The 21480-nt window shown below is 30.0% G+C and overlaps 1 protein-coding gene across 2 annotated transcripts; it reads right to left on the bottom strand.

Annotated features, from left to right (window-relative positions):
* Positions 1 to 380: 380 nt before the first annotated feature.
* On the bottom strand, positions 381 to 21124 carry LOC139520539 (catenin alpha-2-like). 2 transcript variants are annotated; one of them, XM_071313269.1, is made up of 22 exons: positions 20896 to 21005; positions 16651 to 16773; positions 16111 to 16300; positions 15516 to 15682; positions 14079 to 14198; positions 13231 to 13320; positions 12333 to 12506; positions 11636 to 11839; positions 10820 to 10900; positions 9648 to 9728; positions 8917 to 9069; positions 8303 to 8395; positions 7887 to 8043; positions 7232 to 7432; positions 6815 to 6966; positions 6388 to 6457; positions 5607 to 5835; positions 4881 to 4986; positions 4372 to 4506; positions 3804 to 3896; positions 3396 to 3416; positions 381 to 2307 (listed from the first exon to the last, which is right to left on the bottom strand). In XM_071313269.1, the coding sequence occupies exons 2-22, from the start codon at positions 16759 to 16761 to the stop codon at positions 2140 to 2142; spliced, it is 2796 nt and encodes a 931-aa protein (XP_071169370.1). In that variant the 5' UTR covers positions 16762 to 16773; positions 20896 to 21005; the 3' UTR covers positions 381 to 2139. The 2 variants fall into 2 exon arrangements, with proteins under 2 accessions (XP_071169370.1, XP_071169369.1); XM_071313268.1 differs by lacking the exon at positions 10820 to 10900 and having other exon boundaries at positions 20896 to 21124.
* Between the last annotated feature and the right edge of the window lie 356 nt (positions 21125 to 21480).

The raw sequence follows: 21480 nt of genomic DNA, 5'->3' as shown, positions 1-21480 counted from the left end.
TAGACCTCAAATAAACTGATTGAAAGATTATGTCTTCATCATATGAATATCAGGTACAATCCCTCCCGTTAGGGGTTTAGTATCATACTATCATAAAATATATGAGAAGAACATAACCTGTGTCATGCCAACAACTGTTTTTTCAAATAAATGTGTTTAGTTTCGATGCAAAGACTTGGATGAAGAGTTGTCTCATTGGCACTTATACCATATCTTCTTATATCTATGTATTGTTGTCTCATTGGCACTTATACCATATCTTCTTATATCTTTGTATAGTTGTCTCATTGGCAATATTGCAACCACATCTCCTTTTTTTTTCTTTCATTTTCACAAGTTTGTATTCAACACAATATCCTTTACATAACAACAATAAAATATTTAGTATGAAAATCTTTTTTAATGAAGTCCATGTAATTCAGATGTATAAAGTAGCTTCTATTTCTGATAATGACTAATGTATGCAAGTTGAAAAATAATTGTAAATGTACACTATAAAAAAAATACAACATAAAAAATTCTCACAACCATTATTTAAAATAAATAAACAATCTCTCTACAACCAGCAAAATTAAACTTTGTCAAAATAATTTTCTTTTAGCTATTTAATTATTTTACTGAATATCACTGCATTAGAAAATTTGTGTTTTGTTTTATCGTAAGTTAACTATATAAGTTGGTTTATTATTTCTGCCTCAATATTTCAGGTAATAAAAATCAATTAAATTAATGAAATTTTAGATATTAAATTTCCACATAGATATGGATATATTTTGGAAATAAAACTGTTGTAACAATGACTTGCTCAAAAATGAGCATCTCAAAGTTTATGAAATAATAATTCCATTGTTCATAAAATAGCAAGACTAATCTTCAATAAAAAATGAAATATTTGTGTCTTTTGCCCTCTACCTTTCCTTAAAGCTTAGCAAAATACAGATTTTGATTTTTTAATTATTCAACTAATAAAACTAGGAAAAATATAATGAGAGAAATCTAAATGAAAAACTTAACTAGATATAAGGGGAAATAACTCTGTAAAGACCAATAATTTGTTTATTAAATAAATGTTGTCATAAATGGTATTAATAAATTTTAACTTTAAAATTTACTTTTATTACATTATTTATTGAGAAACATTTATGTAAATTTTCTAACAGCTAAACTTATCAAAACACTGCCAGAATTTTCTAAACAATTGTGTTTACATAAAATAATGAAATGAAAAAATGTGATCAATAAAAATCTAGTAAAAATAATTAGTAGTTAATAAAAATTTAAGTAGCACAATAAAATGATATGTGTTTAGTTCCACAACACAGTCAAACTACATGTATGTAAATTAACAGACAACTATATGAGATTCTGTTACAAAAATGATAAATCCCCATTCATGCCATTGATGATTAAACAAGGATGAAGATGGTTGATTTTACAGAACTGATATTTGTATGACATTGATACCAATATTGGTTAAATATGTGTTACATATTTTTTGAAAGTATGCTTTAATGCTGACTTGTCTTCAAGTATATAAATAAATCAAGTTCTATTGCAGTTTAAATACTTCTAATGTGAAACCCTTCAATGATATTTGTCTACATCAATCACCATTTAGTTTCAAACTCTGCATCATTTTCAACATTTTATATTTGTGAATGAATTCTTTCCTATGCCATTTTTAATATTTTACATCACAACCATAATATAGAATTCTTCCTCAAAATGATACTGTATATAAAAGTCTGTGTTATAAAAAGATCTTCCAAGTAAACAATGTATATTTTAAATAACAATTAAAATGACTTATTTTGGTCCTTAAATAATGTGAAAGGTTTGAATGTAAAATAGCACCTTCTATTAATTCTATCTCCTCTCTGTCAAATAATAAAAGGTACCCAATATTTTGACTTCTTATAATTTCTCCTACACATGTAATAAATATAAAATTTATTTGTTCCAACTTAGGATTTTATTTTTTACAGTTACAAAACTAAGAACAAATATTAACATACACCTGTTGTTGGTGCCTTTCAGGAAGGACGACCACATATTTTCTGTCATGTCAATATATAACATTTAAATTTGTGTAGTCCATAAACAATATCTGTAAAGATAAAGACAGATACAACAATTTTCTCAGCAGAAACTACTAGTATCTATTTCCTGGAATTCACTAAGTGCTTTCACTGGTTCTACATTCTTTTTAATGGCACTCTTTTTGATCTGAGATCTTAAGTCTTTAGCATCTTCTTTCCTTACTAATGGTTTCTTTTCAGGAGCTTTCATTTTCCACATCACAACATTCTGTAATTAACAAAGTAAAGTTATATGAAACCTCAAAAAAAAAAAAAAATGATGCATATGTTTTTTATAATTAAGTAGATAGTTTTCATTATAAAACTTATATACATATACTTTTTTTTTGATTTTTTTGAAGAAAATTCTCTAATTTGTCCACATTTAGATGAAGTTTACTTTTTGGAAGTAAGCAATTTGCCAAATATATTTTTTGTATGCACATAACCTAAGTGTGACCCTTCTTGTAGAAATCCCGTGATCGCAATATGCATGGATCTGTCATTAAAAATAACTATTATCTGATTGAACATGGTATACATGTGCTCAATTTCCATGCTTCTTTGTTGATTGTTTACTATAAGGCAACAATTGGTTAACTATGGCTTCAAAATACAGCAATTTATGAGCTGTCATATTTGTTCACTCATGACAGGACAGACTAAAAAAAAACAGGTCTGAATTTGGATTGTTATTAAATAATTGACACTTAATAGGTTTCTGACACAATATAACTGTAGTCAAAGAACTCAGAATTAGGTTAATATGTGATTTGAATTTACATACAATTATTGGATTTTGTGCAATACACTATGCTGTTGTCAATTTGGTGGTTAAAAGTGAGGTGATGCTTTGAAATGCACATGATCAGTTTATTCATCATGTATGACGCATCTATGAGAATACAGTAATTTGATTCAGTAATAAAAACTTATAGCTATCTATCCTGCTTTTTGAGTTGAAAAAAGAAAAGAACATCACTTTTTTTTCTTTTAGAAAATAAAATTTAATAAAGAATGCATTCATATCTAAGGAATAGATCCCGCTAACACTACTATAAAAACTCCACTCAGGAATTGAAGTTTTTCATCTGAAATTAGATAATCTTCCTAAACAAAGGGCACAACTAAAAGTTGTATTAGCCTTAAAATTTAAACAAACACAATTTGTTTTCTGCAAATTCAGACTGACTAAAATCTGTCTAAAATTTTAGATAAGAAACAAAATTATTTGTCATCAATACCAGGATCAGATCATGACATTCATGGAAGACACAACAAAAATATTTCAACATAGACAGTCATAAATAAACCTACCCTTTGTCCAGGCAACTTGTACTGTAATAGAAAGAAAACAAATATGTATAAATAATATCACCAAAATCACAAATGTAATACAAATCTCATGCAGGAGTGTTTTCTTGGGGTTTTTTTGTGTTTATCAAAAATAAGAAGATGTGGTACGATTGCGAATTTTAAAACTCTCCACAAGAGACCAGGATTATTTTGTTGGTCGACTGTTGGTGCTTTAATTTCCAATACAAAATATCTCATGAATTTTCAAACTGCAGTATATGTTTTAATTCCATTTTTTTTTTTATATCACATTAATATTCAGAATTAATTGGATGGTTGACTATTGGTGTTTAAATATCTCATGAATATTTAGGATGAATATTATACAGGAATCATGCATCTTATTAATTTATAGATTGTATTGTTTACCTTAGTAGAAGCAACATAGGCAGCTTTGACTGTTAATACCACTGTATTCATCAAGTTCTTGGCTGCTTGGATTAAAGATGTAGCACTGTCTAACTGTAAACAAAACATTTCAAACATGAATAAAAGAATTATTAATTTTAAATAAAAAAGAAATAGTAAAGGGTTCTACTGTAAAATGTAATAGTGTGATTGATGTTGACTTCCAATATAACTATCAGTCCACTTATGAGTAAAATTCAGAAATATGATGGAGACAAAAATTGCTCAGGTTGCTATTATTTTATTATGAAAAAGCTTCATTTGCAGTTTAGTAAATTGTAATGACAGATGATAATAATGGACGACATCAATAGTTCAATGTATGATAAAAAAACTTAATTCACATAGTTTTTTCACTGACTAAAAATTGATTTACCTATATGGATGTATATCAATTTTGGATTAACAAAACTTGCAGCAATGTTAGAGTAAATTCTACAGTTAGGTTATATACACCCTAGTTTACAGTATAAGTAAATGATAACACTGACATATTGTTTGTGTTTCTATAGTAACTGAAGTTATTTACCCCTGATACAATAAGTTCTCCACTAGCACTGGTAACATCAGCCTTGACTTTACTGGTGATATTCAACTGATGGCAGTATAGGGCTATTCTCTGTAAGTAAGCTTCTAAATCTTTCTTGGAGGCAGAATCTGGACACTGAAATGAAAGAAAAATATTTAAAGTTATTTTCTCTCAACCACTACTGTATATTCAGGAATTATTGTTTGCTTTTATTAATGTGATATGTCTACACTTATGGCAAAAAGATAATGATAATGATTTCTTCATTCTTGCTTGTGATTCCCATTATTCAATGATTACTTTTCACAGATACAATTTGCATCCCAGATTTTCTTGACATCACTATAATAAACATTGAACTTGGAAAATATGATTATTTTGACACGTTTTTCAGTAAAAATTAGGATAAATATAATATATTGCTGGAGTATATAGCATTAGCTCATACTATTTAGTGGATTCAACATATTTTTAATGCCCAATGTGCATATAATAAATTGAGAACCTACCATATCAAGTATAGTTCTTGATAACTTATCAAGTTTTGTTCCAGCTTCTGAGATTTTCTTTGCTGCATTGATGACATCCATGGTACTCTTCAATGGACCTCGTCCTCTGGAAAAATCATACAAAATAAAATAAAATTTGAAATGTATTTTTTAAAAGTCTTTAGTGGTTTTTTTTGTCAATGTAGTGTTATTTTATTAACTTTAAGTGTGTCTGTCCACCTTTTAAGTTTTAGAATTGAGAATGGAAATGGGGAATGTGTCAAAGAGACAACAACCCGATGATGTTTTATGGTGTTATGTCTGTATTTCTTCAATATATTCTATTTCAATTGAAACATTATTTGAGTAGAATTTACAGCTCTTTTTTAACAGCATGCAAAACAAACTTTGATCAACTTGCTTGCTATGTTGCTTTGATGTTTGCACTCAATAGGTAGGCGGAGTTCCAGTCTGTTTTATATATACTGGAATTTGAATGGACAATAAAAATTGACATGAAATGAAGTTAATGGTTAATGTTTATTGTCCAATCAAATTCAAGTATATAGTAAACAGACAGACTACTTACCTGTTGTTTACAAACATCCAAACAAACATAGCAAGCAAGTTGATCAAAGGTTTGCTTTGCATGCTTTTAAAGAAGACCTGTAAATCCTTCAATGAATAGCAAATAAATCATATCATATCACTATAAACAATGATTAATATTTATTCCTAAAAGCAAACCTTGTGAAATCTGTCATTTCCATCATAATCATACACATCTGTTTGGCCAAAACAATGATGTCATTTCCGCTGTCATCCCATTTCCTTATTTCCTGGTCCAATTCTCGTTTGGCAGTACGGAATTCCTGGACATGTTGTTGGATAACTTCCTTTTCTTCTGCAGGCAGATGAGCCATAATCCATCTCTCACTCTTTTGTCCTGAGTAATCTTGTTCTGTTGTGTAACTTGCTATAATATAAAGGAGAAAATTTACCACCACTGTAACCATTTTTGTATGCAATTCAATTATGCACCTTCACGTTCAATTTGACATGCAAATGTATTAGAATGTTCAATTTAATCTGCAAACCTAGCAAGGAGTTTTGTTCTAAACTAGATAATTTTTCTTTCAAGCTAAGCTTTTCACATCTAACTAATTTTCTGTAGCATGTAAACATAGTTTTCATTAATATTTTTTTGAAAGATGTTCCCTAGTTTTAAGTTTAATTGGCCATATTTTTTTCATAGATATATAAAAATGTGGTATGATTGCCAATGAGACAACTCTCCATCCAAGTCACTATTTGTAAAAGTAAACCATTATGTATCTATCCTATTCAAAGTATCCTAAAATGAGTCATTCTTTGTTATATTTATTTCAAATAATTTTTTATTCATATGTGTCATATTCATATTATTGTTCTCATTATATTCATCTTATCTCATATTTATTCATTTGTAACTCACATTTATCATAATTCATATTTACTAATGTGTATCATATTCATTGAAGAGACTTACATTTACTCATGTGCGTGTCATATTCATCTTCAATATCATACTCTGTGTCTGTATCTATTTCTTCAGGACTCTACAAATATAAAATAGGTGTCAAGAACCTTTTTTTATAGGAAAAAATAGTTGGAACAAGATTTAGATGTTGTGGTCCTATTGTTTGGTTACTATAATCTGGTATCCATTTAAACTTGCATTATCTCTAGATTAGGACACCAGTTATCTATATAAATATATATTACTAGCTTAAAGAGCAGTTCAAATATCCCCCCTCAATAGCATCCATTATTTACAATATTTAAATTCAGTATTTAAAGTGGCTTGTGATGTGTCCATAAAAAAATAAATATTCTCAAAATGGATGTTTTATTTATCGATATAATTACCAAATATTTACTAGATTAAAGCAATTTCACAACTAGTATATACAAACCCTGTTTATAAGAACTGCCTGTCTGATTTCTCTGACTCCATCATATACCAGACGACTAGCATCAATAAATTCATTCTCATCTATCTCCCTTGGTGGATTACAACTCAATGCATCCACTGCTATCTCCACTTTCTCAGCAAAGTTTGGCATAACTGAAAGTTAAAGTTCAACATGTAAATTAAAAACATTATGTTTGCTTGTGAACGGAAAATTTAAGAATTTTGTATAAATACATCTGAAAGGAACAATCAACTGTAATCTTGAACAATTCACCTTATTTTCCCACTAACTGTATGCAACATATTGAACTTTAGAAAATTAATGTTGAATAGTTTTCCCTTAAACAATAAGTACATATCTATATCTTTTAAGGTTAAAAAAACTAAAAATCTTTAAGGTTTGGCCTAAGAATTTTACCTTGATCTCTGAGCATTACAACAGCCTCCATTACTCTGTCTGTGTACAGACCAGGTTCATAATTGTCCATCTCAGCACTAACAACATTACAGACTCGTGATGAACGACCTCGGATAGCTCCGGCAGTACGATCTAGATTGTCAGGATCCATCTCTTGTAATGCGACCACACATTTATTCACATCTTCCAAGATGTGGCTTTCTGTAAAAAAAAGTATTAAATTATAAGCAATGAAAGTAAATAAAGAGGATTTTGATAAAATCTACCCTTTTAACGGCAAATGTTTTCTATTTCCAAATAACTTTTGAAATCACTTAGTGACATTAAAGAGATGGTTGAAAGAAGCAATTAAAGTTTTATGTCAGTGTAAGGATACATATTCAATTTTCATGTTTCAAACCGCTAATCACTGACTCACAGTGTCGACCTTTTTTTTTAATGATTACTGCCTTAAAAATCAACATGGCAATGGACTACAATTATCCACTTTTTATTACAAGTTAACTTTGGATAAGAGAAAGTAACTATTGGCAATTGAAATTTGGAATTAGTATGAACTATTTTCCAAATTGCATAGAGGCAGTAGGACTTCATGTTAATTAATAAAAACAATTTTAGATAATGACTTATAATTTCAATTTATGTAAAATATTACCGGAGACAGCTAAGAAATCATCAATAGTTGTAATATCATCCACAGCATCTGTGAGCAGACGCACTTCTCTTTCCCAGGCATCTTTGAAGACATCCATATTTTCCTGTGCCACTTTAGATCGTGGACGAGCAGCCAGTACTCTAGCAGCATTTATAACCTGAAGTATAATGAGAAATTATTTCTACAAAACATTTCCCTGTTGAACATTTGGAAGACTATCAAGTTTTAAAGCCAAGTTAATGCAGGGTTAAAATTAAAAATAAAATCTAACTATTCTTTAACATTGAAATAAAATCCAATGAATGGTAGAACCTTAGATTTCTTTTGAAACATTGTTTGAGTCTTTCGTTTTTCGTTTCATTTATGCATATCAACAGTACAGTAAGGTATTAAAAAAAGTAAAATATATTCCATACCTGTGGACAAAGATTTTCTAATTCTGCAGCGGCAAGTCTGACCATTTTAACACCATCCTCATTACTGGACATTGAACAGGCTAAGTTGGCTACCTGTTAAACATCGATTCAATAAAAGTATTATATCTTCTGTCAAATATCCATTATAACTCACAATTAACTTAAAGCTAATAAATCTTTTATTATATTCTTAAGTTATATTATACTTCAGATAAGTGAAATATGTGAGGTGTTGTACCGAAATAACTTATTCTGAGGTAACATGGAAACGAAATAATGGAAATTCAGATAACTCAATCAGTTTTTAAACAGAGCTTCCCTCATCTAACATATATCTAACCAATTAACCAGACACTTCAAAAACAAAACTTTTTGCCCTGGGTCCAAAGGCTTTCCAAAATTCTAATAGAAAATATTTGTTAATGTTGCACTAAACTATGAAAATTGGGTACAATGATATTTTATGGCATACAAAAAACGAAGATTAAAATATTTCATAAACAAGTAAACAATTTCAAAACAATATACAATCCTTTGATAAGACAGTCAAAAAGTAAAAATACAAATAATTTTGAAGTATTTGCAATTTTTACATAAAAAAGATGTATCATTACCTCGACAAGTTTATTAGCATGTTCAGCAAACACCTGGGCATACTCTTCTACACCTTTCTCATCCCCTGCCTTTGCAGCCTCTATCAAGACTAACAATGGTACATTGGTCTCTAAAAATGAGTCAGATACATGGTCCACTACTGCTTTCCTCAACTAAAATGCATCAAGAATAATTTGTTAAAGAAAGATTGACCAAAGTACTTAATTTTCTACCTGAACAAGTTTTTGTTAGCAATTTATTTATAGAAGCTATACACAAAACAAATTTTCCTATGATATTGCCTGACAATGGGACAAAAAAGTATATTCCTTCTATTTTACAAAACTCCTTCATGTTTTCACCCACTTGTTATAGACATATGACTTGACTTTGTATTTCTTTGAGAACAAATTCTAGTGTGAGGAAATTCTCATAAATATCAAATAAAGCTTCCACAATATCATTTCATTTACTAGAACTTTGACAATAAACTTCAACATGTGCTTTCCATTCAATAAATTTTGCAAAGAATATATCTCCAAACCGAAGGAATATTGGGCATACTGGGCATATATACAATAAGTTAAATTGTGTTTTTTGCAGACTATCTCAGAAAGGTCCTATGACGTTCCAACTTGTTATATATATGCTGCTCATACATCATCCAAGCACAGTTTATAGCTTTCTAGAAATATCATCAAATTAAGAAGGAGTGAAAAAAGAAGACTGTAAACAGACAATATATACAAACCTGTCTCCTCAGATCTTTTGTCTTTTTCTGCATGTTTTCAATAGCTCTTTCTAATCCTTCACTTGGCTCTGAGTTACCAGCCTACAAGAATAAATTCCATTTAGCATATTTTCAAAATTTTATATTGACATTAATTGATATTTTTTCTTGAATTTTATAAAATCTATTCATTATTTCATTCCTGTTTCAATTAGTATAAAAATAGATGTGGTATGATTACAAATAAGACAAATATCCAGCAAAGCTTAAATGCTTGCCACAAAATTATGAAGCAGTAATGAATGAATACAAAAATTTGCTTAAGCAAATAAAATGCTTTTTTGACTAAATAATAACAGCAAAAAGTTTTTAATTTAATAATCCACTCGTAAAATAAAATAAATTCATGTTCCACTTTTTAGCATGATTCAGTGTTTGATGTTTGTGTAAGAATAAAAACTCAACACCTGATTTTTAATTCTTATACGATTTTCCTGTGTAAAAATTCAGTATATAGTATATAAATATTTGTTGATTTTTTCTTTCTATCTATGTTAGAAGTTTTTTTTGTTATTATTTTAAACCTTTTAAAACTTAATACTTAATAAATTAAAATGACAATAAGCTCTATAAATCATTTCTTTCTACAGCAACATTTCTAGAGTGTATCAAACATAGTTTCGTCATGGCTGTGCTGTTAGTAAAAATATTACTATACATAACATTCAAAGGATCAAAACAGGAATTTGTAGAACATTCTATTTATAGGTTTATACAACTTAAAATGTCACATTCTATTTATAGGTTTAAACAACTTAAAATGTCACATTCTATTTATAGGTTTAAACAACTTAAAATGTCACATTCTATTTATAGGTTTGAACAACTTAAAATGTCAATCTCTTGTTTAATGTCTGGAAAACTATAACATTGCAACAAGGAATAAATCAAAAACTTAAACAAACAAAAAATCAAATAAGAAAGAAACAACAAAAGTAAACTGTATACAAAATATCAAGTCCTGCTGAATACGTCACTGTTAGTTACACATGCATTTCAAGTATTAATTCTTACAACATAAACTGGTTTGTTCCATATACAAAATATATTTTTCTTCCGACTGGAAATAAATCTAAATAATACAAATATGCAATGTGTAAATTTCTGAACAAGAAACTCATGCTTTTTATTACATGATATGGACGAAATCCTTGGAGGTACGGATCAATATGTACATCTCTCCAAAATGGTGAACCTGGGTGTGGCTTTGTACACTGTCTCATAAAAATAGTCACACATTGTTTAAATACATGACAAATAGTCACAAATACATTGTTTAAACACAAGAAAAATAGTCAAAAAGACTTTGTTTAAACATTTGTTAAACACACGAAAATAGTCACAAAGACATTGGACATTGTTTAAACATAAGACGATAATTGAATGTAACAATTTAATTATAGGACTGGTTGACTAAGTTATTCATTACATAATGACATTTATGTAAATCTTATGAATAATAAGAATTACTAGATTCACCAGATTATGACAATACAGATAAATATGTGGATAAAGACCAAAATTACTTTTTCTGTGGTCTGAAAATTCTAAATTACTGAGTTAATTTTACAGATTTTCTATTTCCAGCAATCAATGGGTCAACACACAATATCATTGAATTATTGTCCCCCCATTTCATCCCAGGCAAAAAAGGCAAATCTGATATAGGTCTTGTTTCAATTCGAAATCTTAATTCCATTTCCATTCATTTTTTCTCTTTTGCAATTATATTTACAATTTTCTCATGTGTAGGTTGAAAAGATTGAGGCGGTTAAAAATAGGAAATACTGAATTAACAGAAGTCTATAATCCTATTCAGATACTTAAAAAAAATCATAATTTCTTAATTAATCCACCTGCTATTATTTTTATTTGTCTATCAGTCGTATTTCTTTTTTAATATCAAATAAACTAGTTCTTGATGATCACCACCTCCAGTAACAACTTACATTGTTCATATATTCTGTCAGTAAATCTTGGAGAGCTTGTCTGACAGCATTACATTCCTGTACGATCCTTTCTCTACGATCATCTCGTGTACAGGATGAGTCAGCCATTAAAGCAGCACCACTGATTATACTCTCAAGTCTTTCTTCTAACGACGGCCTCGTTCTGATTTCATTGTACGATAATGGATCCATTATTATCTTTTGCTGAATTAAAAATAACAAAATAAATCTAGGCATGTATTAAAGTATTCAGAATATTAAAAAGTGAAGCAAAAATAAATATATATGTGTTGATGATAAGATAAAAATTTGTTTGAATTATGAAATTTTGTATTTATAACTCAATTTGAATTTCATTGCAGATTAATATTTGTTATCTTACAAAAAATAACTTCTCAGTTTTAATGTTAAACTTTGATTTACCAGATTTCAAAATAACCTGTTTTATATTCAGTCTGTTTTTCAAAGTTTTGTTGTATGCAAATTTTAAATCTAACTGACAGTAATTACAAAATACAAAGAGAATCAGAAAATATTTAAATACACATTTTTTCACAGATTATATTTGTGAAGCATAAAAAAAAAAATTTCCAGAAGCAAGATTTAGTTAATTATTGTCTTAGACTATGGTGTGTGGTTCCTTTCCTTAATCTAAACTTTTAGCATTTTTAAATACTTTTCTCAAGCATAATCTTACCATTAATTCATCAAGAGCTGATGCCAATTCTCCAGCTCCTTCGTAAGGATGAGCATCAGATTGTCCAGATGCTTGGGCCACGCCAGAGATAGTGCTGATGGCACTTCTAACTTGTTGGTAGGCATAGTCACGATTAGCTCTGGCTGAGGCTAATTCTGGATGTCTCACATAAGCCTAGAAGAAAGTCAAGAAAGAACGTTATAACATAAACTCAAGGAGAGTTAAAAAGATCATTTGTATGAGATAACAGAAATTGTGTGCTATGATAAAAATATATAATTCTTTGATAAAGGCAGTCAAAACATAGTTTTTTCAAGGAAGAAATGGTTCATTGAGATTTTCAATGATACTCTGACAAAAGATTTGATCTTTCAAAACAACCTTTTTAAAAATTAATCTAGATTAGTCAACCAAACATATTCTAATTGCAGGGCCATAGTCAAATATCATGAAAACTCAACTTAACCAGATACCTGACACTGTGCCAAATAAATATGTTTGAAAGAAGCAGTTGTTTAGGATGTTGATAATGTCTTTTAATTGAATTTTATCTATTGCATCTTAAGAATACAGGTTTGTAGAAATTTTACGTCTCCAGCTAAAATTTTTATTTTTACTCGACTTGAAACATGATATAAAGCTTTGCAAAGCCTCAGATTCTACTAGTTTCTAAGCCATATTCAATTAAATTTTATATTTTGAGACAATGTTTTGTTTTTATATATATATATATATGACTAGTGCAGGGTCATGATGGTTGTACATGTATCTGTTAATCAACAAAATAATAATTTCACACCTTTATGATCTCGTGCAGTTTTGATTTTTACAAATGTACACTCAATTACCCTTCATAAAATTTTGTGATATTAAGCTGTGACATAAACTATTGTTGTACCTTAGATGCAGTTAATAACATCATACTATTTTTCTTTAATAAAGCTCGAGCTGCAGCCATATCTTCCTTTCTTCTTGGATCCTTTAGATCCTATAACAAAAAGTAGAAACATATTAATGATAAGTTTATACTTCTGAACTTGTATATCTATGAAGGGGAATACATGTAGATGAAAAGTGTACAATGAATACGCATCTATGCCTGGATTTCCAAAAAAAGTAATTTTACTACGTTACGTTTACTATACAGGATGGTTTTTTTCATTGTAGAAGGCAGTATAGTTGCATATTATTTCAAAATCCCTTATGTTTGAACTCTTCTGGATAGCTGATTCATTGGCAGTCATACCCAATCTCATTATTTTTTATCTCATTTCAATCACCTTTTGATTGTAAGTATTTAAAGCAAGCAGAAAATATCCTTTGGGTATCAAGTTTATCATAATGAGTTCTGCTTATATAGAATATGTTCCTTAAAGTATGAAAAGACATTAAACTACAGTCAAAGGTACATCATGGACTCATAAAAATCTACTGGGACTCACCATTTCTAACAGTGATGAATCCCAGGACTCACCATGAAAAATTCCTACTGAGAACCCTGTTTATCAATGCAGTTAATACATTTGTTTTGTCAATGCAGTTAATTAAGACTTGTATATAGACATGCATTGTTGCCCAGTTCAAAAGGTAACACATTTTAATCATATCTAATGCAATATCTTCCCAATTTTCTGATGAGATTTTTTTTTATTTATTTGAGTGTAATGAAACATTTTAAATAATGATAAAAATTAAGTACTACTTTATGACATTCTTTCTCATGTTTCTCTTCTACACTCGACTCACATTTTGTCTGTGTGCTGCTTTATTTGTCAGATCCATTATACTATCTCCTAAGTCTTTAAATGTTGCCATCAGATCTTGCTGGCTTGTGGCATTTAATACTCTGTCTAGGTCACCCTCAACCTGAAGAAAACAAATCTTAACTTTTAACCTTAATCATGCAATTATCTGTAATCCATATTTCTACCAATTTTCAATCATATGATCTTTCAAAAGACCTTCTTAATTAAAAGTATGATCATTAGACAAAAATTTTTACCCTTCAATGTGTCAATTCTTACTGTACATATTTTAATCAAGGTAACAGGTACTCTATCTTACACTTTCATCCATTTCCAAGAACTTATTTTTTTTAGAAAAAATCATAAAATCATAGGTACTCTCCATTTTTTATTTTTGTGTCTAGCTTCTTAAAGTGTTATTTATCAAAAAAAAATAATTACATAGGGATGCAATTACTAAACTTTTTGTTCCTCTTAGAAACCAATCTTTTAGTAAAGTAAACAAACGGTGTCATCAGATTTGAATTTCAATTCAATTCAATATTTTATTTAAGTCTCATCTCTCAATAATATATAATACAACATTACATTAAATGTAAAAATATATAAATATAAAAAGAGAGCCATTCTGTACAGAATTACAAGAGACTATAACATTAAAAATTATATAAAGAATGCATCTATTATAAAACATATTGACATTAACATTATTTACAGTATAAAACATTTCTACGTCTATTTTAAATAAGATTACAGGCTTTGGCACAGTTACGAATCATATTATTATCTGTAAATAAAAACACTGATTTCTGTTTATCATCATAAGACATAAAATCACTATTAAAATGTGTTGCTTCATCAAATAATTTTTTTCTAAAATCATCATACAAAGGACACGATAAAATAACATGGGCTTCATCTTCTAAAATATTCATACAATTATCACAGACTCGATCTTTTAAAATTAATTTTTCAAATCTCCCCGTTTCTATTCTTAGTGGTGCTACACCACATCGAAATTTGGCAAAAGAACTCCTTTGCGAAAATGGCATTGGAATTTTACAATAAGTTTCCGTTTCAAAACTGTTCTTAAATAGATTATATGTACGAAGTTTGTTACCACCTTTACCAGATAAAGCTTTCTCTGATTGTAAATTGCCTTGCCACTGTTCGACATATTTACTAAACATTTTAGACATAACAGTATTGACAACTGAGGTACTATCAACATAATCTGTAATGATACACAAATGTTCTGCATTATACTCAGAAAACGTTTTCCTTACATAAAAATTTCAATTTTTGAATGAGAAAACTGGCTTCAAAAATGTTAGAGAATCTAGATTGATTTTATAATGAAAAAAGTTTTAATACTGTAACTTTAATTCTAATTTTTGGATTTGTAAGATACAATAAGATGCATAAAAAAAATGTTTACCAGATTTAAAGTCTTCAACAGTAAATGTACATCAACCATATCTGCCAAAATCATCAGTCGTGTGACAGCAGACAGTAATGCACGTGCAGCACGAACCATAGCACCTCTTTTAGCTAAAGAACATGGATCAGCAGCAAAGTCTTGTGATGCCTCTGTCATTGCGTCACCTGAAAAATAAACAATTTTTAATTGTGTCTCCTAAATTTATGTTGGAAGCTCAAACACAAATATCACAGATGTCAGTGGTACTTATATAGCTCTCTCAATTTTATTGAGGTTAGTTAAAATTGTAATACATTTTGTAGGAGGGAATGGCACCAGCAAACTAGTTTAACTCCATCATATTCTGTATGGACCTTGACAATCATATCACATTTCCTTAAATTTTAATATGTTAACTAAAGAACACCAGTTGAGAATTAGCTCATTTCATTATTTGCTACCAATATTTTCCATTTCTTCTGTTTTAGTAGTAATTGACAATGATTTACAAATGCTAAACCCTGTGAACCGTTAGGTTAAAATAAGGAAGATGTAATGTCTGGATCAAGGTATTTTATCTTCAGGTGCTATAAATTCTAGACAAAAAATGTACCTGTTTTCTTGACTTCATCTACAGCATCCAGCATATCATTTCTGATGTCTGGATTTTCATTGGCAATTGTTTCTCCAGCAATGATAAAGTTTTCTGTTGCCTTCTGTACAGCAGCACTTAAGACATGAGCTTTCTTTGACCTTCCTTTCTTTTTATTAGATGGGGATTTCTGATTGACGAGTGTAGTAACCTGAAATTTTTTTGAGATATTTACAAAGAATTCTATCACGTCAATAGTCACACACGTGAAGCATGGTGAACCAACTTTACTGAAGTTTGTTGAAAAAGTTTCTATGCAGTGTTGTAAAATTAACAATTATGAATTTAAAAAAGCTAAGTAGACAACCGAAAATAAAGTAAACTGTCTGTATTTAATCAGCATGCTTTGCCATTTTTTTGTAACAGAAAATTGATGATTTTGAAAAAATCTGCATAACATGTCTACCACAAGGCACTAAATTTAACATGTTTAAATAGATTTAACCACCAATAATTTATGAATGTATAAAAGTCTCATATGTTCCTAAAAGACAATTTTACCTGTGTAACTAATGGTTCTAGAGTTTTTTCTACAGACTTTGTTTTGATTTCCAAATTCTTTGGATCCCAACGGACTTGAAGTGTCCCCATTTGTGGGGCATTCAATGCCATTGTGTCTTTATTCTGAAAAAAGATTATATTATGTAAACATAATTATATATAAGTAATTAGTCAAATGCAAAAAACAACTAGGGCTCCCCTTTATCAATCATCTTACTTCTATTCCATTGTATTCAATCAGAATCTAATAGTGTCTCAATAGAAAATTTGATGATATGGAAACTATTTAGACTGATTAGTGGTCCTATCATATCCAGCATTGAAAGCAAATGACAAGAACATGTTCATGTCTTCATGTTACAGAAATATTTCTATTTTGATTTTTGAACTCAACAGACAGTCTAAGATTATTTACCATTCAGTAAGATCAAATGCATGTAGCATTAATTTACCTATTAATAAGATTAGAGTTCTTAATTAATTGCTATGAACAGCCATTGAAAGAAATTCTGAATAAAAATTAATGTAACAATGAAACCAATAATGCTCCTAGAAACTAGCCAGTATTTTTCAAATATTTCCCATAATTTTGTAGCTCTTAGGTTCTTAGAATATTTTTTACTATCTGCAGTCCTTTATTATATAACTAAAGGCTCTAAAGAGCCTGTGTCGCTCACCTTGGTCTATGTGCATATTAAACAAGACAAGACAAGACAAGTTTATTAATACACTCAGGCACATTGTGTGCAACAAGAGCAACAAAATGTAGTATACAAAATAATACGTTGGTCAATAAATGTTACAAATAAAAAATAACGCAACCCTTTTATCGAAAAAGAGGCTTTCAGTTTCAGAACAAAGGACACAGATGGATTCATGACAAAATCATGTTTTGGTGATGATGATGTGTTTGTAGATCTTATTTTATTGAACATTCTTGTTGCTTACAATTATATCTATCTATAATGAACTTGGCCCAGTAATTACAGTGGAAAATATTTTGTAAAAATTTACAAAATTTATGAAAATTGTTAAAAATTGACCATTTTAGTCATGTTGACTTATTTTTAGGTCTTACTTTGCTGTAAATTATTGCTGTTTACAGTTTATTTCTATCTTAATAATATTTAAGATAATAACCAAAAGCTGCAAAATCTTCTTAAAACTACCAATTCAGGAGCAGCAACCCAACAAAGGGTTGTATGAATGGTATGAAAATTTCAGGGCAGATAGATCTTGACCTAATGAACAATATAATCCAGTTAGATTTGCTCTAAATGCTTTGGTTTAAGAGATATGAACCAAAAACTGCATTTTACCGTATGTACTATTTTTAGCTATGTCGACCAGCTTGGTTCGCAGACAGGGTCATCAGACACATTTTTGTAAACAACATTCCCTAATGATTATTGTGGACAAGTTTGGTTAAATATGATCAAATATGTCTTCGTTGTTTCAGAGGCTAAGATTTTTGTAAAAGATAAAAAAAAATTAGGAAAAATTGTTAAAAATTTACTATGAAGGGCAATAACTCCTAATGGACCAATTGACCATTTTGGTCATGTTGACTTATTTGTAGATCTCACTTTGCTGAACATTATTGCTGTTTACAGTTTATCTCTATCTATTATCAAATTCAGAGATATAAGCTAAAATCTACATTTTACCCAAATTTTTTATTTTTAGCCATGGCGGCCATCTTGGTTGGTTGGCAGGGTTATTGGACACATTTTTAAATTAGATACTCCAATGATGATTGTGGCTAAGTTTGGTTAAATTTGGCCCAGTTGTTTCAGAGGAGAAGATTTTTGTAAAAGTTAATTACGACGACGCCAAGGGATGAGAAAAATATATATTTTTGCTGATGATTGTCTGCTATACAGAAACATTTAAACACAATGGGACCACACTCTTTTATAACTAGATCTGGTTAGCCTAGAAACATGGGCCAATGACAGGGGTATGCGCTGTTTAACATTGTCATTTTGGGCCTTTTATAGCTGATTATGCGTAATTGGTTTTGCTCAGGCTTAAATCAAAATATTGTTTGTTTGCCCTTTACCGACCGACCCTATCAATTCGTTTCGCCTGAAAATCTTTTATTTGTATTTACCAGCAAGATTTTATTTTATTTTATTTTTTCGTTCCTACCAAAAATCTTATATTTGTATTTCCCGCTCAAAACTTTTTTACCGGAATCCTCGGGTTTTATCTTTACGTATAAGGTCCAGTCCGTTTGGTATCACCTGAGCGTTTGACATGAACACTTGCATTTGAAGTTTCAAAGCATTTGTTTGAAATCGATGTTGAACGCTTTCTGAAATCATGATATGAAGTACGTTACTCTGTACCTTTAAACTTAAAGAGCAGGGTTCATTTACAAAAAAGTTCGTTTGATACAAAAGTATTAACGTGTGTACAAACTAATTTGTAAACGGACGTTGTATTCTATGTAGGGATGTCCTTTTGTGATCCGCATATCAGAATGATTATGTTAACGATGCTGCTAAATTATTTATATCTGACATGAACCAAAAGTGACAAAACCCTGTAAAGTGGAGAATATCTGGCAGTAAAATCGCCAAGTTTTCCATACAGATCATTTATAAATGTGATGCAAAATACGTGACAATCGAGTTTTAAGTCTTATAGCATTTTTATTGGAAAAAAAGGCACACACGAAATTTGTAACACTCTAGGGACTTTTTCTACTAGTCATATATGTCTGCCCGGACATTATCTTACCAGTACAAAGTTATCTCTTATATATTTTTTTTTCAAAACTAATAGTCCCAGCGGAAAACTTATTTGCAAAAACAAAACGGACAAAAAAATGACATTATGCAGATTTTGTATCTATAAAATAAAATATTTTACCTACCTGCCTACACATGACAAATAATATACCGAGCCAAGTTATTTTTTTGGGGAAAAAAATTAAATATTGTACCTACCTACCTACCCTGTTTCAAAACATAGGGTCGGAAAAGGGCAAACAAACAATATTTTAATTTAGGCCTCATTGTTGAAGGCTGTACGGTGACCTATAGTTGTTAATTTCTGTGTCATTTTGGTCTATTGTGGAGAATTGTCTCATTGGCAATGCCAATCATTATCATACCAAATTTTTTTTTTTTAAGAAAACAGTATACCTGGCTTTCATTGGCTAGATCTATGATGGAATATGATGCAATTGAATCGAACCCTTATACATACACTGTAGAACAACATCAACCAACTAGAAAGAATCCAAAGAAAGAACTTGAAAACTGACAGTCCAGAAGAACAAGCCAAATACTGGTATTTCTAAATAAATTGGTTGAGGGTTTGGTCCCAGGTATCAAACCTGACAAATTTTTAGTTAAAGGCAAAACTAAAAGGATTTTAAAGCCCAAATATAGTTACCAACTCAGTAAAAAACAACTCAAAGGCAGTTGAAACAACAAACTGTAAAACTGAGCAATTTCTTCATCAAGACTGCGATTCATTGGAACCATCTCGAAAAAGATATACACATTGTGTGCGCCAAGTCAGTTGAGGACTTTAAAACAGCTCTCCAACGCTGTCAAATTATGGGAGCCCTCTCTCCCTACGAGTTCAAGCTAGTATTGGTACTTTCGAGGAAACGATACAGATAAGAGCAACAGTTTGGCAGCTAGGAGTAGGAGTCTACTGCCCTAGCCAAGCGTAATAAGGGCAGTACCTAAAATATATTTGTTTCAACTACAATTTTGACCCTACATTTTGTATATGAGGGGGGTTGGGCCTTTAATAGGACTCCGGGATCGGGTGTTTTTAAGCTTGGGATTTTGGGATTGACCCTTTCGGGATCCAGGAATTCTTTTTTCGAAATTTCGGGACCTCCTGATTTCGTGTTTTAACCCCGGAATTTCGGGATTTCATGTTTTTAAGCCCGGGATTTTTAGGATCAGGACCCCTCCTATCCCCCCTCTTATATGGACACAGAGCGAAATTACGAATGCTCATTTTATATTTTATAAATATGTATTAATACTTTTATAAATATGCATTAATACTTTTATACTATTAATAAGTATTAAATTAATAGCCTGTTTTTTTTCTAGCAGCCCAGACAAATGGTTGAAAATGAAATGCCTTGCTACACAGACACAGTGCAGCTATCAGGATAAAATAGTATACAATTGCTTGAACTATTTGGTAAAGATATTCTTTTCTATTGATGCGAAACGCAAAGACTTATGTTCGACGTGAATTCCTACCAACCTGTTTCAGAATGTTTGTAATATTTCTAGTGAATAATTCGCTTCCGGACTCATTAGTCACAACATCCGCTTTTCCACTTCCGTTTATAAATTCCTCCCAGGCAAATAATAAATGCTGAAAACGTTTTATTGATAGTTTGATATTTGATTTAACACGACATAGTATAATTAAACAATAAATTATTGATGACTACAAATTAAGCTACAGACAATAAATAATATAGAATAACAAATAATATATTTATATTTCATACATATTTTACGAAGTGGGTAATTATTATAGAACAGCTAAGAATGTGATCACGTGTTTATAGGAATTCGGTGCGCGACATTACGAAAACTTCCCTCTGTCGTCTAACAAAATAATAATACACAGGGGCAAGGATTTAATTGTATAGTCTCACTATACAAATCCTTGACAGGGGTTAAATGTAAACCAAAAACCGAGTTGGATGATCATTACCAATCTTGGCACAGATCATTGGAGACAATTTAATAGCACTGTTTTAATTTTAAAAAACAAGATCACTGATGATGGTCCGATAAAACGCCTAGATTCAATTACCAGTGGCGGATCCAGGGAAAA

This window comes from Mytilus edulis, chromosome 4 (genome assembly GCF_963676685.1).
Source record: "Mytilus edulis chromosome 4, xbMytEdul2.2, whole genome shotgun sequence".
NCBI lineage: Eukaryota > Metazoa > Mollusca > Bivalvia > Mytilida > Mytilidae > Mytilus > Mytilus edulis.
Note: the sequence above shows the minus strand (reverse complement) of the source record. Positions and strands in the feature narration are given on the sequence as shown.